Below are 17,494 nucleotides of genomic sequence, written 5' to 3' on the forward strand. Positions count from 1 at the left end.
GGAACAGATACCTAAGGGTAGGACAGCTGTCACAGATGTGGCTACTGGGATATCAGCCTTGCCAAGAGCCAAAATAAGAATATTGGGAGAGATAAATTTTGATTGTTTTATTTAACCTAATATATCCAAAAATATCATTTCAACATGTAGTCAACACATAACTGTGGACAGATTGCACATGCTTTTTGGTACCAAGTCTTTGAGACCCTGTGCAGTGTTTCTCATCCCCTTGGGTCCAACTCAGATATGGCCCTTCCCAATCCAGAGCACCCTTGGCTTTGTCTCTTAGGCCTACCCATCAGGACCCAGGAACAGGCAAGGCGGGTCAGTTCTAACTTCTTGTCATAAAGCCTGGTGCACCCAGGTTTGAGGACAGGATGCCACCCAAGAAGGTGGAAGAAAACACACTCTGCAGTGAGCCTAGAGCATGGCTGTGAGATGGGATGAAGAGGTCAGGGTCCCTGCATAGTTTCCCACTGGGCGCTGGGCTGGCTGCAGTACTCCTCAAGAGTTGCAACCACTGCCCGTGCCTCCCCCAGACAGCAGCTACCATCTAGAGAAGGGGCCATCTGTACTTGCTACCACCATGTGGAGTGTCTGACTCCCTGGATGCTGAGCCCGAGGCAGAGAACTCAACAATACACCTGGCCCATCTCATGTAAGACGAGGGATGACAACTGAAAGGCAGCTGCTGCCAGAAGGACCTGTGTGGCCTTGTAACAGACACGTGCCAGAGACATGGCAACTATCTTTACAAAGTGTCCTGGGGGGAAGACTCTGAAGGTGACTGAGGGCTGTCAGGTCCAGCTTGGTCCAGTGGAGCCTGCCTTGAAAATACAGGGTTTAGAGGTGAGGCTCCTTGGCTCTGGTGCTCATAGGTCCATCCATCTTAGGGTCACTGGGATGGCCAGGTCCTGGGAGGCCACTGCCCAAGGGTGTACACAGCACAGACATTAAGCAAAGCCACTATGGACACCAGGGACTGAAGTGCTTCAGGAAGACCTGCTTTCTGGCTGTGCTCCACAGTGCCACGACCCCCGGCTCAGAAAGCCTGGGGCAGACACAGGGGAACTCAGATTCAGTCTTCATGTGATTTTCAGATCTCAAGCCCCAGGCACAGAACCAGACTCCCAGCTTTGGACAAAAACATGGGATGACACATGTGGGTTCCCTGATAGAGCTTGCTCCAGGCTGCACAGCTCCTCATGTCCTGGCTGCTAAAGCTCTTGGCTGGTGTGGGCAGTACAGACACAGGGTAAGTACTCAGAGGCAGAGCAGAAACAGCAATAAGTAGCTCACGCCTGCCTACCCATCGGCCAGCCTGCTTATTTGTTTGTCTGTGTCTCACACACACACACCAGTCTCTATTGGCTCTCAGAAGTGAGCCACAAGGGGCACAATTGCACACATTTCATCCTTGAAGAAGGAACTCAGGAGGGGGGCAAATCCGAGGGGTAGAGGGGTCAGGGAACAGGGAAAGTGCTGATGATGTAAACCAACTGCCCAGGACAATGGGTCTGGCCCCCACACCAGCCAGGCCCAGGGAGGGCATCTGCTTCTGCTGCGGCACTGCCCAGGGGGCAAGGCTATGGCTGAGACCAGGGACCCTGGGAGGAGGTGCAGAGGAGCCGGGGTGCCACTGCACAAGGGTGGAGCCAACTCTCACGTCTGGGCCAGCGAAAGTTCTTCAAGGCCTCCCTTCCCTAGGCGATATCTGGCTAGGTCTTTCCTGGTCACCAGCCCGACCACCTGGAGGAACAATACCAGGTCACAGAGTCCCCAAGTCCCCACAGGGTCTACAGAACCTCTGCTCTATGTGATGGCTACTCTACACACCAGTGCTAAGTAGGTGTGTGACAACAGGCTAGGTCCCAAGGCTTACTGTCCTGAGACAGACAAGACCCAGTGTCCACCCACAGCCTAGCAGGGATACAGGAAGCAGAGTGTGCACCCACTGCAGCAGTCCCCAGCAGGACAACACCAGCCTTACCTGATTGTGGTTGTCTACTACCACCAGGTGCCTCAGGCCCAGAGCCCGGAACAGCTTGAACACTCGAGGAAGAGATGCCTCCTGCAAGGCGATCAACTGCCTTTAAGCCACTCCACTTCACCATGGGAAGAGATTCAACCTCCCAACCCAGGCTTTTCCAGGGTACTGAGCTGTCCTTCCCCCTATGACTGACTCCAGCCCCACTGTGCTGCTAGTGGGGTTTGAGGCTCACTGCCACCTGAAGCCCACGTTCTCTAAGGTTGCCCCTGATACATTTTGGTCAGATGGCCCATCCCAGAAGCAAGTGCCACTTGCACCATCCCTGAAGGCCTCCTCTCTGCCTGGCAGCAACCTCTCCACAAGACCCCAGAAGCTCCCTACTACGTTTACAAAGCGTACAAGGTCTCAGGCCTGGGCCCTGGAGGTCAGCCATGGCCCAGCCCTGCCTCAACTCTTTTGAGTCAATAAGTACCTGAGGCACAGTGTAGGGAGAGGGGTTCATGAATTCAGAAAGGTCCATGGTGCACTCGCGCTCATCCTGGGATACGTGGATGGACTGGATTGGAGGGAAGCGTGGGTAGGCATCGCGGAAGTCCTTCAGCCTCAGCCGCCGCTGCACCAGACCCATGTTGGACCTCTCCACAAACACCTGCAGGGACAGCCAGTTACATGTCTGCTACTGTGAAGGACGGAGGCCGGGACCCTTCCCCCAGGGGCTGCTGGGCGCACCTTGTGCTTCAGGAGCACGATGAGCTGGGAGCGCAGGATCAAGCCTTGGAGCCTGGCTGGCTGCAGAAGACCAAAGAGTCAGAGGCCTTGAGGCTGCAGTGGGAAACTGGCCAGATTCCCTACTGGTCCATGGTTGCTATTTAGTGGTCACCTCTAAACACAGGCCTGAGCATGGGAATTTCTCACACACAACCCTGTTAATCCCTAAAGCATCAGAGTCAGGCCTAACCCTTCCAGCAGAGCATGGAAGCCAGCTGCGGAGAACGCAATCAGCAGGTAGCAAGATGTAACCAAGCATGCCCCTCACATTTCTTTTAAGCCACCATCCTAGCAGAGTAAGACTCAGGCAAGAGAGTAAACATTAGCTGGGTTCACTTCTCATCAGCACTTCTGACAGATGTGACAGCCACCAACACTGTGCCTGAGACATCCAGTCCAGCTAAGTGAGGAATTTTACTCCACATGCAACATAAGATTTCCTGCTTATGGGTTGGAGAAATGGATCAGTGGTTAAGAACATTTGTTGCTCTTGAAGAAGACCTGTGCTTGAGTCCAAATACCCTCAGGGTAGCTAACACTAAGGGGATCTAATACCTTCTTGTAGCCTCTGAAGGCATGCACGTGGTACACATACATACATACTTACACACACACACAAATACGGGCAAAAAGAATTTTAAAAAGGTTTCTTGTGGCCAGGCGTAGTGGCACACACGTTTAATCCCAGCACTCGGGAGGCAGAGGCAGGCAGATCGCTGTGAGTTAGAGGCCAACCTAGTCTACAAAGGAAGTCCAGGATAGCCAAGACTACATAGAGAAACTCTGTCTCCAAAAACAAAAAAAAAAAAAAGGTTTCTTGCTCAGGTGAACAACAATGCACCCCCCCAACACGTGCCACTCATGGGCACAGAATAAAGAGGTGCTAACATTCAGAGGTGCCCATAGTACCTGGGTGTCTCCCACATCCTCCACCACAGGGAACCCATTGTGATTGGATGCTGTGTCACTTAGGACATCCACGATGATGCCAACCTTCTCTCTCCTCCTCAGGCAGGTCACAGGTGTGCTCATTACTTCCCTGCCAAGAGGCCCAGTGCAAGGACAGTATCTCAGTGATGCTCATACACAAGCTGTCAGAGACAAGCTATCAAATTTGGGACCCAAGACCCCCATTTCCATGCCACAGACTTAAGCAGGCACTGGGAGACCTGCCATGGACCAGCTACAGTGGGAACACTGGTACCTAGGCTGTCCAAAGGCTTTCAGTGTTTCCCCTGTCCACATGCACCTATAGCACCCAGGAACCCAAGGGCTTAGCAGGCCAGCTGGCCATACCTGGCAGTGAGCGAGTGTGAGGTGACCGGGGCCTCCCAGTGCAAGAAGGGCACACTTTGCAGCTGGATATGCATGTCATAGAGGCCCTGGGTACAGAGTCATGACTCAGGACACTGCCCAGGGGTCCTTAAGGCACACCGACTCCCCCAGGGCCCCACCACTGCCCTACTCCCCCTTCCTTCTGTAGCCGCTGCAAGCCCCTCAATGTCAGGTTGCATGGCCAATACCCAGGGTAAGTAGAGGACAAACCACCCCCCCATGCTGCGCACCTCAATGAAGACATCGCCCACAATCTTGGCAGTCATCAGCACCAGCATGATGGGAAAGCCGTACGTCACATTGCTGGTGGCCTCCATCATGATGACTGTCAGGCTAAGGGTCATTCTCACGATCCCACCTGTGGGGAGAGTCATGAGCCCATATCCCTCTAAACATGTGATCCCTAGGTCTGCTGTATCTGTAGTCTTTTTTACCCACCCATCTTTCCAGACCCCAGAGGCAAGGATGCTAACTGCTGGGCCCCGACCATTGCCACCTGGCCACACTATGGGAGGATGACCTCAGCTAGCTCACTTCCTATTTTGCTCACACGAATGGCAAAGGCTAGATTGGGTGGAACCCACAATGGGTGGGCAGGGTACAAGTGAGGTACACTCTCAGACAGGGGAAGAGCTGGGGCTTACCAAGCTGAGCAGCAGCTCCCATCAAGGCATATTTACCAGGGTCTGCCCAGATCTGTGGAAGACAACATGAGCAAGTATCAGAGGCATTGGCAACCCTCATTCAAATCTGCCAAGGTATACCAGGAGTGAACTCCATAGTTCACACGCACACATGCAGAACATCCTACTGCAGTGCCCTCTGCTACAACCAGTGTACTAACACTCTAGCTAGCTGTGCCACGTATAGGGACATAACACACAAACTATGCGACCTGCCCACACCCATGAGTTCAGATGGCTGTGCTTTGTGCTGAGGAACCTACATAAAGTGAGACAGCAGGGCAGAAGTATGCACAAGGCACCAATGCCCATACAGACACACTGAATCAGCCAAAGAAAGACATTCAGCAGCCCGGCACGGTGGCATGTGCCTTTAATCCTAGCACTCAGGAAGCAGAGGCAGGTGGATTTCTGTGAGTTCAAGGCCAGCCTGGTCTACAAAGTGAGTGCAGGACAGCCAGGGCTACACAGAGAAACCCTGTCTTGAAAAAAAAAAGATTCTAAGAACATGCTACAACACAGATGAACCAAGCAGATGATCACACCCAGTTGGGAACTGCAGATACATATGAGGCTGTGTGCCCTAGGAAATGTTAGCAACAGATGAGCCAACAGACAGCAAGGAAATTAGAAGCTACCAGAATTGGGAATGGGAAAATGGGAGCAACTGTTAATATGGGTAGGATTCCCTTCTAGGTGGAGAAAGACACAAGAGCTGGAAGTGATGCTTGCACAATGCTAAGTATCTAATAGATGCTACTGAACTGTTTATGTGATTCTGAAGACTCACATCTCAGAGGATAAAACCCAACCAAAGCAGACCTAGACACCTGAACCCGAGGACAGGAGAGGGCAGGAACAGGCTTCCTGTTGTTATCTTTTCTTTTTTGTTTTGCTTTTTACTTTTTCTAGGCAGGGTTTCTCTGTGTAGCTCTGGCTGTCTTGGAACTCACTCTGTAGACCAAACTGGCCTCAAACTCACAGAGATCCTCCTGCCTCTGTCTCCTAAGTGCTGGGAATAAAGGTGTGCACCACTCAAACAACTGAAGTGAGAAAACACACACAGATCAAAGGGCTAGGCCTACGCGCAGGTTAGTGTTAGACAGGCCTAGGCTATTTCTTCCTTTGTATACATCCTCTCACTCATCTCCCTGACGTGTTTCCACAGTTGTGATATGGCTACTCAACAGCACCAGAGATTTCTGCCTCAATGCACCAGGTGCCCCAAGCTTCCAACTTCTCTAGTCCTGAAGCCACCAGGAACGCTTGAGCAGTAGCTCTGGAATGCTTCCCCCAACTCACCGCTGCCCCTGTGAGGTAGGACAGGGAGATGCCAAAGAGTCGGCCCCAGGCAGCCCCGATGAGCAGGGATGGGATGAAGACACCAGCAGACACTGTGAGGCCATAGGTCCAGCAGGCCAGGAAGAAGTAGACCAGGGTGAACAGGCCTAGAGTCATGGGATTGTAGGAGCCTAGGGGAAAGGAGGGCACTGGCTGTAGATCGACTTGGGCCTATGCAGGGATGTCATGCCTGCCCTGAGCTCCCATCCCACAAACTGGGCCGTCAGAGCCCAGATTCCCAGTGGTCCCCAGAAAGCTCTGCACTCTCAGCTTCTCCAGGTGAAGGGTAGGTCCAAAGAGTCAGAAGCGATGTGAGGAAGTGCAGCAAGGTGGCCTCAAGCTGGCTGCACAAGTGTCAAATCCAGGGCCCAAGATGTCAGCACCAAACTCCTCAGAATGACCAATAGCCTGAAGTGTGTCCTGCCCCAGTGTGGAGACTGTTCATGAGAGCAGAAGCAGACCTCCAGCTCAGCGGGACTCACAGTCAGTGTGGCTTCACATATGCCAGCTGCGCTAGGACAGCTTCCCCGAGCCTGAGCACGGCCTGAGTGTGGGAGCCCTGCAACAGTCAGCAGTTCAGGAAGACATTCGGCAGAAGTGAAGGTGACCAAGACCTCCAAACCACTCCTGGCCACTGTAATTCAGTGGCCAAACTCCAAGACCTGGGAGGGATGTCGTTCCTAGACAAGATGCTGAGGCTTTATTTGTGGATGAGAAACCAGAGAACTAAGGCCAAATAGAGGAACCACGGCGGCCTATATGAATGAAGGTCAGGGTCGGGGGATACACCATCAGTCTGGGTAAAAACACAAAGGTTGGGGCTGGAGAGGTGGCGCAGTGGGTAAGAGCACTGTCTGTTCTTTCAGAGGTCCTGAGTTCAATCCCCAGCGAAGAGCATGGTGGCTCACAACCATTTATACTGAAATCTAATGCTTTCTTCTAGCCTGCAGGTGTATATGCAGATGGAGCACTTATATATAAAATAAATAAATAAAATCTTAAAAAAAAAAAAAGAACACACGGGTTACTGAGGCTTGCAGGAGTAGGTCAGTAAGGGCAGAGGTCCACGTGTGGAAAGCCATTGGCTTATCCTATGCCAAATTCATCTAATGATCCGGGTTGGGCGTGGTGGTGCACACCTTTAATCCCAGCACTTGGAGTGGAGGATTGCTGTGAGTTCGAGGCCAGCCTGATCTACACAGCGAGTACAGGACAGCCAACGCTAAACAGAGAAACTGTCTCAAAAAACCAAAACCAAAATCAAAACCAACAACAACAAAACACACACACACACACACACACACACACACACACACACACACACGCACACACACGCACACACACAAACAAAACCACCCACTTCTAATGGTCCTTTCCTATGGACACAGAAGTTTCCCTAAGCAGGGAAGTGCCCATTAGCCTTATGACAGGACACAATAGTAAACAACTGCCGGCGAAGGTAGGATGGATGTCATGTTAGTTGTTAACTTGATGTACTTGTGGAGTGGGAACTAAGGAATTGTGTCCATCAGAAAGGCATGCAGGCATGTCTGTTGGGGGCATCTTCTTGTCTGCCAGCTGGTGTGGGAGGCTCCAACACATTGTGGGCCTGGGCTGTATGAGGAAGGCAGCTGAGCTGGCCAGAAATCAATGTTCCTTTATGGTCTTTGTGTCAGTGCCTGCCTCAGCTTCCCCTGAAGACTAAATAGACCTGTTCCTTCTCCAGTTGGCTGTGATCAGTGTTTCCTTACAACAACAGAAAGCAAACTAAACCAGTAGGGAAGAGCTGGAGACGCAGGCCTAAGGCTGCTCAGCTCTGCTTGGGCTGAGTCATCAGGCTAGGCTTTCTTCTGGAGAAGGCATGGAAGTAACTCAGGTGACTATCCTTAGGAAGAAAGGAGAAGATGGAGAGCCCAGCCAGTCCCTCTCCAGGTGCTTGGCCACTAGGTATCCCACAGAACCCTGGCAATCCTGTGCGAGCCTATGTCCCCAGCTCCGCAATGCTGGCTCCTGCACTCCAGCACACCTCACCATATCAGAGATGACCCCTCAGTCTAGTGCAGTGACCTCTGGGCCAAGAGCTTGCCCACTGTTCTCAATAAGCTGCAGCCATGCTGACTACACATACCTGGTGGGTCATGGAACAGGCTGACCACACTCTTCTCTGGGGTGTTGAAGAAGGCTGCAGCCATGGAGTTGTACTCGCCATCTGCACAGAAGAGCTGCAGAGTTGAAAGGACATGGAGGAAGAGATGCAATGGGACAGAGTCTGCTGCCGAGTGCTTACATACCGGAGTCTGGAGAGCACCAAACAGGATCTGGGCTCGGAGTACAGAGCCCAAGTTTAAGTTCAAGCAGGGTTTCTCTGGGAGATGGAGGTGCATCTGCCCCTGCTATCCAGAAGAAACAGGAACCTACGAGCTTCATGAGCAATGCCTCAGAATCAACAGTGGGACACTGGTCCTGGGACTCAGTAGGCCCAGTCCTCTGAGCTGAGTACCACTTATTACATGGAGGACATGTCATTTGTTTGCAGCTCTCGTTTTGGGACTCTTCTGAGCTGCTACAATCCATCTTCATATGGTTTCTGTGTGCTTACAGGCATGCACTTCTCTAATCTATACTGAGCCCCATTCTGAAACTCTCCAGGATGTGTCTGGAAAGGACTATGGTGAGATCAGTCTAGAACCACCACCCATTCCCCAGGCCCCTGACAGAGAGCCTCAGCTTCCTGTGGGACCCTCCCTACAGAGCAAGCCTAAGGCCTACTAGCATCTGGAGAAGCAGAGTTCTGCAGGGTTGGTCCTGCTCACAGGGCCAGCCCGAGGCCTGTGCCTACCTGGAGCGGGTAGGACATGGAGTTCCCCTGCAAGGGCTGGCAATCTCGAGACGAATAAATCAAGACGAATGCAACTGTGGCTGTGACAGCAGCCACCAGCATGGCCTCAATCACTTGCAGGCAGGGCCGGTGGATGTACCTGGAGACCAAAGCCATGGTGGATTTTGCTGCAGGGATAGCCAGGGGTAGCCTCACCGGCCCTGCTCCTGGCAGTTGCCAGGGCAACCTGATCCGGAGGCCATTGATGAGAGAGTCACACAATACAGGTTTAATGATCAATCAGCCCAGACTCCGGGGTTCTCTTTCTCGCTGTAGCTTCTCAGTAACGACTCGCCCTACTACACCACCACAGCAGCTGAGCCAGCACAACGAACAGGCACTCAGTGACCTTCCCAAACAACCTGATTGCTTCTCTTCTAAGAAAAGGGCTGCCACCGCAGGCAGAAGGTGGACGCTATCTAGCTCACCTAGGACTTTGCTCTCCCTGACAAATTTTATCAGGGAAGGATCCTCATTGATAAGGCTCTCACAATTTGTCAATTTCCTATACTCATCAATCTGATACATAAAATGGGGCTTTCTCACCTGATTCGAAACATGGTTAGCCAGTAATTCAAGGCGTTGAACACAGCACCAAGAATGCCACCTGTAACCAGAAAATAGACTCATGTCACTTTCACAGGGAGGACAGTGGAGCTCGCAGAAGCAGGACGGCCCTGGTGAGGGTACACTGCCAAATGGCTTTCCAGACATTACCACTAAGTCTGCTCTGCCTTCCACTCAACTTCTTCTTCTTCGTTTTTTATTTTTTATTTTTGGAGACAGGGTTTCTCTGTAACAGCCCTGGCTGTCCTGGACTCACTCTTTAGACAGGCTGGCCTCGAAGTCATAGAGATGTGCCTGCCTCTGCCTCCTGAGTGCCGGGATTAAAGGCGTGCTTCTTATAGAGCAGCATGGGCTGGGCATGTATCACTCAAAAGCCAAACCTTCAACCTCTGAGCATGGACATGACCTTCAGGGTTGTATAATAAAGTTTAACTGTTAATAAACAGAGCCAACACCTTCAGGTAGAAAACTCTACACCTGACCTTTGTATCAAGTACAAGGGACAATGTAAATAGATGGACGCCTTTAGGCTTGGGTATCTTCCCCCCAAATCTCATTTTATATATATATAAATGTTCTAAATTTCAGGAGGAAAAAAAAAGGAAACCTGAACCACTTCAGGCCCTGAGTATTTTAGGAACTGTCACCCTGTAGATGTTGTCTCCTCTGCCCCTCAGGGAATCTCATTCCAAGTCTGGAGCTTTGTCAAGGTAGAATTAAAGTTCTGGGGTCTTCCTAAGGTGCCCACCCCTGCATGTGTGGGTGGAAGCAGGGCAGTGCGTAGGAGTGAGGAGTGGAGAGCCTGACCAAGGCAGCTGCAGACCTGCCCCGCTTTGGGGCTGGGAGTTCACCCTCCCCTGCAAGGGTTCACTCTGGTCCATGCTACAGGAAAGGCCCTTACCCACCACGCCCATGGCGATGAAGACAGGAATCTCATGGATGGTGTAGGCCATTTTCTGTGGAGAGAGGAGAAAGCAAAGGCTGTGAGAAATTGCTGCTTAAATTATAGGACCGGACAGAACCTTGTAGCACTTTTGTCAGGATCAAAGAAGTGCCACAGGTGAGATAAATAGTCTTTGAGAAGGTTATTCGCTTGCGCAGCCATCTCACACCAGCGCTGTGGTACACCCAAAACCCTGCTGGAGCACACTCCCAGAGCACTGCAGGGTCCTCAAACTGGCAAGCGAGAGTTCAACATCCCTACTAAGAACTAGATTTTCCCAAAGCCATGTTCAAGCTTCAGTCTTACGCCAATAAGATTCTGAGGTGGCACCAGAAAGGTCAAGGTGGGACAACGTGGCTGGCAAGTTACCTCTGAGTCAAATCTTCCAAAATTGATGAGGCCAGGGCTGGACAGGTCCCACATGTTCCCATGGTAGATGCTCAGAACAAAATTCAGTGTAAATGTGGAAATCATGGAAGCAAAGAACTGTGGCAGAGAGAAGCCAGAGCCTTAGTTAGACACATGCCTGGTGCCCCCAGCACCCCTGGAGTCCTGCCCAGGCCACTCAGTACCCACACAGCTCTAGCTGGCTCACCCAGCACCCTCTATTTGACCCACCTAGGCTCTAAGAGTTAGATAAAACACTCTCATCTGAATGCCAGAGACAGACATGGAGGCTGGGTTTTTTGTCATCTAAGACAAAAGGAAATGGGTTAGAGCCAAGGGGGGCTGGCAAAGCTAGGGTTGCAGCTCTACAGAGGAGCTAATGAAGAATGTAAGAGAAGATATTGGTTACAGGATTCCCAGGAGCCACCAAAGGTTGGCAAGAACACCTAGAACAGGTGTGCAGCTACTAAACCCACTGGGGGACGCAAGAATACAAAAGGATGGAATGACTATGAAGAGTTCTCAAGGGAGGAAGAATCATGACGGCCCTGGACAGGGGCCTTCCTTAGGCACTTACAATTCTCCATGTCAGGAACTGATTCCAGAAGGAGGCGCCCTCTTCCAGGCTGAAAAGGACCCCACCTGGAAGGCAAGCAGCAGGACTAAAGTGCCATGCAGGACACAGGGCAGCCTACCCACTGCCAATGCCCAACAGAGGCCCCAGGAGACTAAGACCATGACACAGGGAAGATGCTAGGTAGTCCCAGGCCACAGTTGGTGGCTCTTAGACACTACCCACACCCTTACCAGGACTTGTCTGCAAACCTAAGAACCACACCTACAAGAAAGCCCTGTTTCCCACAAGTGCAGAGCCAGAGATGAGGTAGGACTGCCCCTTCCTTACCCACAGGGGCTCCAAATGCAGCAGACACTCCAGCTGCAGCTCCAGCTGAGACAAAGTCCCGCTTCTCTGTGTCTCTGCGGAAATATTCAAAGATCTGAAAGAGAGCGATGGAAGGGTGTTGTGAGAGGCTCTGCAGGGTCACTCATCACGGGAAGGGAAATTGGAAACAGTTCCCACCAAAGGAGCCAAGAAGGGATGTAAGAGGCAGGGGGATTTCTGTCTAGGTAATCACATCATTATAATCACTGTGGTACTACTGGGTTCACAGAGAGCAGTATTACAGACTGTGATAGAAAACAGCAGAGCTGGTGCTCCCATGTACCCATAGCTGAGAACAGAACCACAGAATTCCATTTGTGACAATGACTCAACTTCTCCACATACACAAGGAATCTATGAACTTCCTGTTCCAGCCCTACCCTAATAACTGAAGAAAACACAGTTACTGGGAAAATCTAAAATTGTTCTTGATTTTAAAAAGGATTATTGGGGCTGGAGAGATGGCTCAGAGGTTAAGAGCACTGGCTGCTCTCCCAAAGTTCCTGAGTTCAATTCCCAGCAACCACACGGTGGCTCACAACCATCTATAATGAAATCTGGTGCCCTCTTATTGCTGGGCACAGTGGAGCATGCCTGTAATCCCAGCACTTGGGAGGCAGAGGCAGGCGGATCATTGTGAGTTCAAGGCCAAATTGGTCTACAAGCAAGTCCAGGATAGCTGAGTCTACAAAAGAAACCTGTCTCAAAAAACAAAAAAAACAACAACAACAAAAAAAAGATGGGCCGGGTGTGGTGGCACACGCCTTTAATCCCAGCACTTGGGAGGCAGAGGCTGGTGGATCACTGTGAGTTCGAGGCCAGCCTGGTCTACGAAGTGAGTCCAGGACAGCCAAGGCTACACAGAGAGACCCTGTCTCGAAAAACCAAAAAAAAAAAAAAAAAAAAAAGATTATTAAGTCATGCTTAGTGGTGCATCCCTGGCACCTCAGCTCTCATAAGTCTTGAGACAGAATCCTAAATTCAAGGCCAGCCTCAGCTATACAATGTGACCATGTTTCAAAAGACAGCTATAGATGTATCAATACAGAAGTTTAGTGTAATGCTCATCTTACTGCTGGTAGTAGTGGGAAGCATGTGTGTGAATAACCATTTAAGGCTCTGACCTCCCTGAAGTGACTGTCCCTCTGAGAAGCTGTTCAGAGCTATAGATCCTTTTCAACAGAACCATAGTATCATATGACATCAGCACCTTAGTGACTGGCTATGGAGAGGCCATGTGGTCTGTAAGCACTGGGCTGGGAGCAGGCAGGGTTGTTCTTAGAGCTAGAGTTAGGGACAGGAACTGCCTGAGCAGGAGGCCAGCTGAGACACACCTATGAACCCCCAGTCCACAGTGTGTGTGCAAGGACTCACCTTGAAATCTCGCTTGAGTGATGTGGACCTTCCCTGTGAAATCCCAGCAGCAATCACGGAACCTGAGTGGATCATTGGCCCTTCCTGGGAGCACAAAGCAATCAGTACTCAGAGGCCATGCATGGGTCTTAGTGTCCTCCCAAGCACAAAAACTCAGAAGGGACCAGTGTCACTCATTCTGTTGTTACCTTTCCCACAGCCAGTCCCCCTACAACAGACAGAATCACACCGGACACCTTGATCACCAGCGTCTGGAAACAAGGAAGACACAGAGTAAGTAACCCGCTGTATACGTGCCTGAGCCCCAGGAGCTCAAGGAAGGCCAGCAGTGCCACTGAGTGCTCAGGTGACCATCAGCCCACACCACAGGTGCTAGGACAGCACCCAGGACTACTCCTCTACAGTCCTCAGGGAATCTAGGGCTGATATCCCTGGAGGGTCCTGAGGAAGGGGGTTCAGTGCTGCCCTACAACTATGCTCTGCCCTGGGCCCAGCATAGCTTTGCCTTGGAGACAACTACTAGCTGGGGCTGACAACATGGCCCCCACCTCATAAATGTACAGGTGTTTCCACCTGCATGGAGGTTTTAGCACCCACTCCACGGACAACCCAGTATTCCTTCCAACAACAGGCCAGGAACCATGAAGGTGGGGCTGACGGACCATAATTTCCATGAACTGTGTGAACCTGGTGGGTGCTCAGGGCAGTCAAGAAAGTTGACTCTGTCATCTATGCCCACCAACAATATAAAAAACATACATAGCTGGGCTTGGTGGTGCACATCTGTAATCCCAGCACTCGGGAGGCAGAGGCAGGAGGATCTCTGTGAGTTTGAGGACAGTCTGGTCTACAAAGTGAGACCAGGACAGCCACAGAGAAACTGTCTCGGAAAACAACCCCCTCCCCCATAATTTATATCTGCCTCCTCTGGTACATAGCACCTGGTGTAGGGAGGAGGAGACCACTGGGAAGGACACCATGATGCTCAATGCAGGCTCTGAGGAAGCCTTGTAAACCTAGTCTATTAGCCAAAGCTATTTAGCAAAATGTTCCAGATTGCTCCATGAAGTCCAGTATGGGTGACAAGTCAGTGCTGTGCAGAAGCAGTATGTGCTCCCTATTCTACGACAGGGCAGCAGCACAGGACTCTCACTTTCCAGAATGCGACCATGCTACTTTTCCTTGGCTACCAGGCATGAAACACAGGAGCTCCCTCGGGAGGTTACAGAGTATCAGGCAAGGGAGTACACTGAAGAAGGCCAATGCCCACCTTCCTGCTGAGCTAGGCACAAGAGGTAGGATCTGGCCAGACTCAGGCAGAAAGGCTGGTCATGCAAAACCAAACAGTAGTAAGTAGACTGTGGTGACAACTGCTCAGCCTCTGTGGCAATAGGATGCTGCTAGTGTTATGCATTGTGAGTATGAGAGAAAACTCTAAAAACAGAAAAGGGAAGGTAAGTTATCTCCCACCCTGCTCCGCTCCTCTGACTGAAATATTCAGGGCCACAGTCCTGGGTTACAGACATGTGCTGTGCAACTGCAAGCACAACATCCATACTCTTGCACTACTTGCTGCAGGCAAAGACCAGTTTTTGCCACTTTTAGATGCACGGACTGTCATCGAGTGCACACACAACAGTTGGTGTACATCTTGCTTGTGCCAGGTGTGGAGGGTCCAGCAAAGACAAAGACAGACTCAGGGAAGCAGAAATCCTGTGTCCTCCCCGAGATCACCGCACACCTCACCTTGAGCCGCACCACATGAGGGATCTTCACCCCATTGAGGAAGCACTTGATCTGAGGGATTCCACTGCCAGCAGCAACTGGCTGGAAAGACAGAGGTGCCACTGAGCATGCAGAATAAGGGGATGCAGCCTCTACAACCACAAGAAACATGGGGAGCAGGCATGGAGAAGGGCCTGTAGAGGTCAGGGAAGTAGAGGTCCCTCCCTTCCCCCAGCCAGGAGTGAAGCAACCCTGAGAGAAAACCTTGTGAGCACGTGTGAAGGGCTGACGGCAGAGTCTGGGGGTCATGTACCCTAAGTGAGCTATGTGAGGGGATACTCCAGGGTGGACCGGACACTCATCATGTACCAAGCAGGAACTATCAGTGCCTACATAAGGGACAGCTACTCTATATTCACATAGAAGGCTCTGGATACTGTCTATTCCTTCTTTTATTACCCACAAAAAGAACAAAGAACATAGAGGGATCTAAGACGGAAGACTTAGGGGGCTTTGAAATAAAGATGCATTTTGGAGGGGCCATCTGTGGGTGGGAAGTATAGTCTTCCTGGGAAATGGCTGGTCCTGGTAGGCCCTCATCCCTGCATGAGTTGCCCAAATTCCTGAGAACTTGAAGGGCCTGGAATATCCTCTTATCTAGCTATGTGATGGCCCTGAGAGAGCTAGATCTAGCTACATGTGAATATGGGGTAGGGTGGTATACCTATGCTCTGAATGTGAATTAGGCAGCTAAGGGATGGAGTGGGGGTTGTATTGTTGGGTTAAATATGGTACTACCAGGAGTCAAACTGAGAAGACCCCAATGTGTTTTCTGTTCTGACTGAACATTTCCCAATCTACCACACTGTGATTCTCTCTGGCAAAAGCCTCCATCCTTACAGGCAAATAGGAGGCCATGGTGGGTAAGCTAGAGGAGCACAGCCTTCACCAAACCCTGTGTCCACTCTGATCTCAGGTGCCCAGTCTCCTAGGCAAAGTGGCATTACCTCTATGAAGGCCACAATCACAGACCCCACGAGCACGAAGGCAGAATTCAGTGTGGCCCACAGCAGGAGGGAGAAGGACAGGCCGCCCTTCTCTGTGAACTTGTCGATGTCTCAGAGATTGTCAAGGACAGGCACTGCTACACGTCTGGAGCACACACCTGACCTGCTTATGTCACTCTTGTGGCCAGTCTACCTGGCCTAGATCATCCCATGACCTGGGCTGGCACAACTACCGACTAGCTAGCAGGCCATGGTGCTAAGTGGACAACTTAGACTTCTCATGGCCTGCCTATGACTACAGCACACATATGCTGGCCTGAGTGCATGTGTGGCAGGGTAGTCTCTATGGAGCCAGGCCTGCTCCGTTCTTCCTGCCTGCCTGTGAAGACACAGGCTAGCATTTTGCCGCTGAGCCCTCACCCCACATGGCCCATGCTGAGCGTCTTGGAAGGATACTGTCCTTGATGACTCTGTACTTGAGGCCTGCTAGGTTCTCGACTACAATGTCAATGAAGCAGGCTACTAGGCCTGTGAGGATTCCAATGAGGGCACAGATAACCCAGCGCTTGATCTCCACAGTCCGGAAAGCCTAGATAGGGATGGGGAACAGAGTACTGTTAAAGGTGAGCACTAGCCGGGCATAGTGGCGCCTGCCTGTAATCCCAGCACTCGGGAGGCAGAGGCAGGAGGATCGCTGTGAGTTCAAGGCCAGCCTGGTCTACAAAAGTGAGTCCAGGACAGCCAGGACTGCTATACAGAGAAACCCTGTCTCAAAAAATCTTTTAAAAAAAATAAATAAATAAAGCCCTGTTGTGCCCTGCTCTGGTAGTGTGCTGGCAGATTCTAGGGCCGCTCCCACACACAGGACAAAGCTTACTCTCAGCCCAAATCTAACAGAAGCAGCTTCCGGCCAATGTTTTGATGGCTACTGAGGGTTACTGAAGTCACAAGGGGGTAAGTAACAGTCCCCACAAATTCACAGCTAGCTGCTAACATCTGATGCCCTGTCTACCATCTGCAGGACAGCCTTACTGGCCATGATGATTATAGCCTCCCTCCCAGTTTCCTGTACCTGTGGCCAGGTGTCACAGGTTCAGAGCCCCATCCTCCAACACACAACCATAAAACCAAATAGTGGCTGTTGAACCCACAGGAGAAAAGGGAGAGAGATGGAACAGTGACCCCGCCGGGCCCAACATGTCAGCACCCCGGCCAACAAGCCACCGCCCCACCCTGCTCACCGTGTGGTTGATTCTTCTCTCCTCCTCCAAGAAGAGCTGATTCTCGCTATTGTCATAGTCCAGGCTCTGCAAGACCAGGGCACAAGGAGCTGGGTACAAATAAGGCCAGGGCACAGGGAAGAGGCTGGAAAGGCAGGGCTTGAACTCAGGAGGGAGGAGGGGTGCCTACCTCATATTTGAGGGACAGGAGCTTCTCATTGTGTGGAATCTCCTTGGGGAAGGAGTGAGGAGGGTCCACTTCCTGTGGAGGAAAGAAGCAGAGTCTCATGCTCGCCCTAAGAATAAGAGCAAGAGCCGGGTGGTGGTGATGCA

At 51.4% G+C, this 17,494-nt stretch overlaps 1 protein-coding gene across 1 annotated transcript in view; it reads right to left on the reverse strand.

Annotated features, from left to right (window-relative positions):
* Positions 1-92: 92 nt before the first annotated feature.
* CLCN7 (chloride voltage-gated channel 7) overlaps positions 93-17,494 on the reverse strand; it is a 28,486-nt gene continuing 11,084 nt past the window's right edge. The window contains exons 3-25 of the mRNA XM_084764191.1: positions 17,352-17,423; positions 17,183-17,248; positions 16,398-16,530; positions 15,942-16,051; positions 14,956-15,036; positions 13,398-13,460; positions 13,210-13,293; positions 11,797-11,890; positions 11,470-11,534; positions 10,875-10,991; positions 10,464-10,518; positions 9,542-9,602; positions 8,957-9,095; positions 8,246-8,339; positions 6,079-6,248; positions 4,738-4,789; positions 4,324-4,451; positions 4,055-4,140; positions 3,668-3,797; positions 2,720-2,779; positions 2,463-2,639; positions 1,991-2,071; positions 93-1,749 (exon numbers count right to left, since the gene is read on the reverse strand). Of these exons, the coding sequence (XP_084620317.1) occupies positions 1,663-1,749; positions 1,991-2,071; positions 2,463-2,639; positions 2,720-2,779; positions 3,668-3,797; positions 4,055-4,140; positions 4,324-4,451; positions 4,738-4,789; positions 6,079-6,248; positions 8,246-8,339; positions 8,957-9,095; positions 9,542-9,602; positions 10,464-10,518; positions 10,875-10,991; positions 11,470-11,534; positions 11,797-11,890; positions 13,210-13,293; positions 13,398-13,460; positions 14,956-15,036; positions 15,942-16,051; positions 16,398-16,530; positions 17,183-17,248; positions 17,352-17,423 (2,205 nt within the window). The 3' untranslated portion in view covers positions 93-1,662. The remainder of the gene's footprint in view (positions 1,750-1,990; positions 2,072-2,462; positions 2,640-2,719; positions 2,780-3,667; positions 3,798-4,054; positions 4,141-4,323; positions 4,452-4,737; positions 4,790-6,078; positions 6,249-8,245; positions 8,340-8,956; positions 9,096-9,541; positions 9,603-10,463; positions 10,519-10,874; positions 10,992-11,469; positions 11,535-11,796; positions 11,891-13,209; positions 13,294-13,397; positions 13,461-14,955; positions 15,037-15,941; positions 16,052-16,397; positions 16,531-17,182; positions 17,249-17,351; positions 17,424-17,494) is intronic.

This window comes from Acomys minous (genome assembly GCF_964271855.1).
Source record: "Acomys minous genome assembly, chromosome: 16".
Taxonomy (NCBI): Eukaryota; Metazoa; Chordata; class Mammalia; order Rodentia; family Muridae; genus Acomys; species Acomys minous.